Raw genomic sequence first — 6,451 nt, 5'->3', positions numbered from 1 at the left:
AGCATTTACAGTTCTGTGACCACATCATGGTGAAAGGGGAGATGAGCTGTTTGTTAGCTACCCTGTGCTGCACAGTGCACAGACATTTGTGCAGCACTGCTAGAAAATATGACCTATTTGTCAATCTGGCTGTAATGTTAGAGCTTTGTTATAAATCATCATGTCTCTGCCTTTTCTAAAGCACATCAATCCATAGCAATCAAACCTGATGACACCTGATGATACTCTGGCTTCCTTCTCTGTCTCTGAGATGCATTTCAACCCCAGTGCTGCTGCTGTGATTACTGTGATTACTGTCATTCTGCCTTAGCTTTTTGTACTTGTATTTTAGAAGTACTGGCAGCATGTAGTTAAGGCATGGGTCACTTAGAGGATATAGAGGAAGGAAGAAAATGTCACAAAGAGAAGGAACTGTTGCAAAGGAAGATCTTGCCTGATCAATCGAAAGCTTCATCAGATTAGCCTGCATGCGCGAGGAAGTGTGCAAAGCCTGGATGTGGTCTTCATTATGTGAGAAGATGATTTACAGTCAAAGTAGCTCAATGATAGTGTAGTAAAGCCAGTTTCTCCATGATTTCACTTGACTCCTGTTGAATAGCTCTGATTGCTGCTTGTGTAGTCTGTAAAGTGCAGCTAGACTTCACAAACACTCAAAGCAAAACAGTCACTAACAAAATTATTTTAATGGCGCTGAATAATTCATTGATTTCAGATTATGCATGGTGTGTTTTGATTGGACACACAAATTATCATTTTAAAAAAAGTGCATTACAGAGCCGTGTTGTTGAGAATGGAGAAATGGTTATAATCATCTCCAGTGTGTAATAAAACAAGCCGTAATGGCAAGACTTGGCTCAGACCAAACCTTGTCTCGACTGTATACTTGGCAGCATTCAGAGACATCAAATACAGCCAAATCAAAGCAGCTGTCAGTGTTCCTGCAGATAGTGTTATATTTCTTTTTGTTGTTTGCTGCCCACATACTGTACACTGGAGCTGTTGTAGGACCACGATCTTTGTACCACTGAAGCAAAGCCAGTCACAATAAGGTCAGCTTCACATTTCTACTGAAATATCTGCGATATTTTTTGCTGTGAAGGACAGCAGCAAGTTTTAGGCAAATCAGCAGTGTTTTTCTCCCGTTCTTGCTCTCAATCACCATGGTGATCCCCCTCCTTCCTTGTCGCCCGCTCCTCCATCCGCCTCCACACCTTCATCTCCACCTCCACCCCACCCCTTTCGCTTTTTCTTCTTCTTTTTCTTCTTTTCATCTTCCACCTTATACTTCAGTCTTCTCACAGGGTCGCTGAAGCTGCGCATGGACTTCTCCTCAAAGTCCTCTTTGTTCATGAAGTTCCTGTCAATGAGTTCTGCTGCCTCCTGCCAGTTGTGGTAGCAGTCTGTTCCAAGGCGGAGTATCTCATCCACGGCGTTAGGGATGAGGATGGAGCAGTCGGGACGCAGCACCAACACTGTGGGCACCTCCTCCACGTTAAACATAGCCTCCAGCTCCCTGCGGAAACACACACACACACTAGCATAGAGCTAATGGATTTACATTACCATCACCCACTAGCAGGTTATATACACTTCTAACTGGCTAATCTCACACACCTCCTGTAGGGGTCCTCATAGGCCAGGAACAGGCACCTTTTGGGGAGCTCTTTGAGGAAACCTTCTTGCTCTTCCTCTGACTGGTCCAAACTAGAGAGTGAAAGGGATATACTCCAGTAAAAATTACTCCCAATGTCATTTTTCTTGCGGTTCTTATTTCTTAAAGGAAATTCATACATGCATTACGCAAGTGCACATACGTGCATGCATTTTAATTTTACATTCGAGCTAGAGACAAGGTTAGTTTAATAAAGTAACAGAGGAGAAAATCTATTCCAGTGTTAGACGCTACAGTTCTAATAAACACCTATATGTGTGCCTCTGTGTGTTTTACCTAATGTACAGGAGAACCAGCTGAGCAGCACGATCCACGTAGAACTCATCTGTCAACTGTTTGTAGAAGTCAGAGAGCGTGGGCGCAAACTGCCTGCAGGTCTCACACGTAGCAGAAGCAAAGAAGAGCATCAGGATTCGGTTCTGCAGGCGCATGATGATCTCACGCTCTGTGTCCAGCTCATCTTGGTCCTTGTTGTTCTTTAACAGGACCCGGTCAATGAATAAGTCCACCATGATGAAGGGGTGCTACAAAGGGAGAAGCAAAGCTACTAATATGCTTTGGATTAATCAAGAAAGAGTAGGCACATCACCGCTAATCATGATAGCTCAAACCATGTAGCATAACACACATTAGAATATTAAAGGCTTCACAATAGCAGTAAAAAGTCTTGACATTTGGAAATATTTATCTGGGCGATTTTAATGGTTTTGCCTTGTGTTTCACTGTATGTTTCTACTCTCCCAAATCGATTACAGTAATCATATATAATCTCGCTTGCTGTTAAATCGGATAATCCTCACAGTTGCTTACCTCTAACAAATATTATCTCTCCTTGAGGCAGCAAATCCAAAAAGAAAATAGCCTTCAAAATCTAGCCTTATATTTCTTTTCACCTCTTCCTTTATCACACTAGAATCACTTCCCAGTCTGCCAGTTCGTATCGCATTCCCTCATTCGCCTTCACCTTGGTGGCAGTAGCTGCTCACTACCTCTTCTTTTGTGTCCCTGCTCTCCACCTCCCCTCATATGTCTGGGAGGGAGGGATTGAAAGACAAGGTGACAGAGGGACAAGGAACATGAAGTGCTCGCACTGATGGTGTGTGTATGTGAAAGCAGTGACTGAACAATCAAGTCTGTCTGAATAAAGAGCGAAGAAATTACAGAATGAGAGACATGCTTAAAAGAAGAAAAAGAACCTTAATGAAGTGAGCCACTGTGAGACCTTTAATATTCAGTAATTAATGGAATAGCAGAGCCGCAGGGAATATGTGCGTAGTGATAGTTTGATTTGCTCTACTGGGAACACTACAATATGGCCATGAAAGCACAGCAGTGATACAGGCACTGTTTATATTAAAAGAATAGAGAATTTAATGATTTTGGAGAGCATACAATTCACATTTAACTATGCAATAACAAAGTGCAAACTCTGAGGAGACGTAGTTAATAAAGAATAGTAAAGACAAATAACAGTGTTATGAAAGTAAATAACACACTGACAAGACATTAATTTCAGTTACAAAACAAGCAGGCGCCAGCACCTAAATGTAGCCAAAAAATGCAATTACATGTATATTTTTAGGGTTTTTTTGCCCAAATATTATTCAAAAAAACAGTGTGGTTGAAAATAGTTGCCTGTTTACATATCCAGCAGATATCAGTCTCTGTATCTGATTAATTTAAGCCTGTTACCTGTTTTTAGCATTCACTTTTGTCTCCCCTCCCCAGTGAGAAAATATTATATCTTGACTGTTAGCTGCAGAAAGCTGGACTTTTTTCACCAGCTAATTTCTCGTCTTGTTTCTTTATCATGCTGAGCAGCACACGTACATTCCACTGATTATTAGCTCAGAAAACAGCTGCCTGATGCTACTGGAAATGGAGCTGATATATCTTGAATTACTTTGCCAGAAGAATTATATTGTCAGTAGAAAGGGTAAAGAAGAGGGAAGAAAGTCTGTAGAGTTGCACAGCTGGAGTAGCCAGTATACACGTGAGTCCTCTCTTGCTATACACAGTAATTTGATCCTAAGTCAATAAGAAGGTATTGATTTGTAGAGCTTTAGATTGGAATCCTGGGGATCGATACTCACACATTTAGTCAGGATTGGTTTGTACATGTTTGTGTTTTCTGAATAAAAACAGTGGCATCTCTTGTGGTAGTGAATATCACCAACTGAATAGTAGCAACAAAATATAAAGAAAAGAAAAAACACCATCAACATATACAGTAGGTATCCACAACAACAGATGAGCAGTAATAGTAGATGTTAGTTTCAAACAGTCTGCTTTATAGCGTACATCTGCTCTCTGCTTGTTTTGGGGGTTTTTAAGAAAAGGAAATTTGTTTTCATCTTATGCAACATTAAAGTGAGTCTCAAAATGGTTAATAAAAAGAAGCGCAACAGATTATTCTTGTTCTAGGAAATGAAGGCTATTCCACTCAGGAAATTAACAAAAAAACAAAACAAAACTGTATTGTTCCCTACAATGGCGTGCACCAACCTAACCCTACAAAGAAGATCCCAAGCTGGTTCTAACTTGATTAGAAAGAGAAGCTGGAAGCCAGAGTGCAAAACTGTGCAAGACAACAACTGCATCAGAGTCTTTGACTTGAGAAAAAACACCTCACAGAGCCAGATTGTGCTGGTTTGTAAAACGATTAGTGCACACAGTATGAAAATCTATCTATCTATCTATCTATCTATCTATCTATCTATCTATCTATCTATCTATCTATCTATCTATCTATCTATCTATCTATCTATCTATCTATCTATCTATCTATCTATCTATCTATCTATCTATCTATCTATCTATCTATCTATCTATCTATCTATCTATATATGGCACACCAAGAAAAACTGGTAAAATAAACTTAAACTCAAAAACAAAGACTGATGGTTGTTGAAAAAACAGTTCCCGGTTATTATTCATCCATCCATCCATCTTCTCACTGGTATCCAAATTCAGGGTCATGAGGGGGCTGTAGCCAGTCCCAGCTATAACAGGGTACACCCTGGACAGGTCAGCAATTTATTGCACAGCTAACGCATAGAGACAGGCAACCATCCACACTCACAGGGAATTTAGATTCACAAATTAACCTAAACCCACTCATGTCTTTGGAGTGTTGGAGAAAGCCAGACCACCCAAACACAGAGAGAGCATGCAAGCTCTACATAAATTCATATTCATAAATTCCTGATTATGAATTAAAGCAGTTAATCTTGATAACATTTCTGATCAATTTTCTGGAACAGCAGATAAAAATTTCTTTCTAAAACAAAAATATTTCTCCTAAATGTCTGAGTGATAACATACAGAATATATTATATGATATATGTTTTCCTCATCTTATCCTCCAGGTATTGTTATCTCCCTCATTTCTCTTGGTATCCCATGCTCCATCTTTCTCCTCTTCATTTCCATCTTTTCCCTTCCCCCATAACTTCCACCATCTCTTTTTGCGTTTGTCGTCCTCTGTCTTGTACTTGAGCCTCCTCACAGGGTCAGTGGCACTGCGCAAGTTAAGGTTGTCAAACTCCTCGTTGAGCATGAAGCTCCTTTCAACAAGCTCGGCCGATTCCTGCCAGTTTTGGAAACAGTCACAGCCGAAACGACAGATGTCCCGCACAGCGTTTGGAGAGAGGACAGAGCCGTCGGGACGCAGGACCACTATTGTTGGTACATCCTTCACTTTAAACATGGTCTGCAGTTCCCTGAAAAACAGAAATAGACTGGCATGAAAATATACTCTAATTTTGTACAAAGAGTGATGTGGTCCTCCAGACTAGGTGCACTGACAAACAGCTTAAATATATGCACATATATTTAAACACTCACTTCCTGTATGGGTCCTCAAAGGCCAGAAACAGAACCTTTTTGTGCAGCTCTTTGAGGAATTTTTCCTGTTTCTCCTCTGATTGGTCCAAACTAGAGAGAGAAATCTGGAAATCTCAAAACTGATCAAATAGATATATTTATGTAACTGCATATGTATAAGACAGATATATAGATTAAAAAAGATGTGGGAACCTGATGTAGATGAGTGCGAGCAGTTTCGGGTATTCGATGTATGCTGGATCTTTCAGTCTCTTAAAGAAGTCGTTCAGAACAGGCACAAACTCCAGGCACTTTTCACATTCAGCAGATGCAAAGAACAGCATGACGATGCGATTTTCGAGAATCCCCATGATCTCACGCTCAGTGTTGAGTTCGTCTTGGTCCCAGTTGTTCTCGATGAGAACTCGGTTTAGGAAAAGGTCAACCATGATGAAAGACAGGAATGTAAAAGGATAAAGGCCCTCTGTGGAAACAAGGAGGGTTAGATGAAGTTTTATGTACATACGTTCAACAATATGCATGTGTGGTGGCTTGTACAGCACAGTCCTGAAATAATGACTTTTTTTTTTCCTATCTGTTGCATCCATAAATGTTTCATTGTGATTGAGGCTGACATTAGTGTGAAACCCCTGAGACCCTGTGTAGTCACAGGGCATTGAATTTCAGGTTTTCAGTACTTCACTCTGCTCAGTAAAGTGTTTTATACTTTGTAGACGTCACTGTTTTGTGCAGTAAAATGAACCCATTGTCCACACTTGAGGACACACTTTTCATAGGTAATGTTTTGTTTTTAGACCTGTCAGGTCCGACTGATCCCAAATAGCTACGAGAAATAGAAAATCCATCCAAAACAAGAGCTGAGGTCTCAGGATGTTAAATCTGAAATATTTTAGTGTCTTGTGAATTTCAACAAATATGCACGACAAAATAAGC

The 6,451-nt window shown here is 40.2% G+C and overlaps 2 protein-coding genes across 2 annotated transcripts; both read right to left on the bottom strand.

The window, feature by feature from the left end:
* Nucleotides 1–1,036: 1,036 nt before the first annotated feature.
* On the bottom strand, nucleotides 1,037–2,184 carry LOC146668478 (nucleoredoxin-like protein 1). The gene is made up of 3 exons (XM_085408684.1): nucleotides 1,949–2,184; nucleotides 1,615–1,704; nucleotides 1,037–1,513 (listed from the first exon to the last, which is right to left on the bottom strand). The coding sequence occupies exons 1-3, from the start codon at nucleotides 2,182–2,184 to the stop codon at nucleotides 1,156–1,158; spliced, it is 684 nt and encodes a 227-aa protein (XP_085264810.1). The 3' UTR covers nucleotides 1,037–1,155.
* Nucleotides 2,185–5,024: 2,840 nt separating this feature from the next.
* LOC146668477 (nucleoredoxin-like protein 1) lies at nucleotides 5,025–5,946 on the bottom strand. Its single transcript, XM_085408683.1, has 3 exons — nucleotides 5,711–5,946; nucleotides 5,519–5,608; nucleotides 5,025–5,394 (listed from the first exon to the last, which is right to left on the bottom strand). Exons 1-3 carry the CDS (start codon nucleotides 5,944–5,946, stop codon nucleotides 5,025–5,027), a joined length of 696 nt encoding a protein of 231 aa, XP_085264809.1.
* Between the last annotated feature and the right edge of the window lie 505 nt (nucleotides 5,947–6,451).

This window comes from Rhamphochromis longiceps, linkage group LG6 (assembly GCF_057381845.1).
Source record: "Rhamphochromis longiceps isolate RC_006_pf linkage group LG6, R_longiceps_female_GT1.1, whole genome shotgun sequence".
In the NCBI taxonomy this organism is placed as follows: Eukaryota; Metazoa; Chordata; class Actinopteri; order Cichliformes; family Cichlidae; genus Rhamphochromis; species Rhamphochromis longiceps.
Note: the sequence above shows the minus strand (reverse complement) of the source record. Positions and strands in the feature narration are given on the sequence as shown.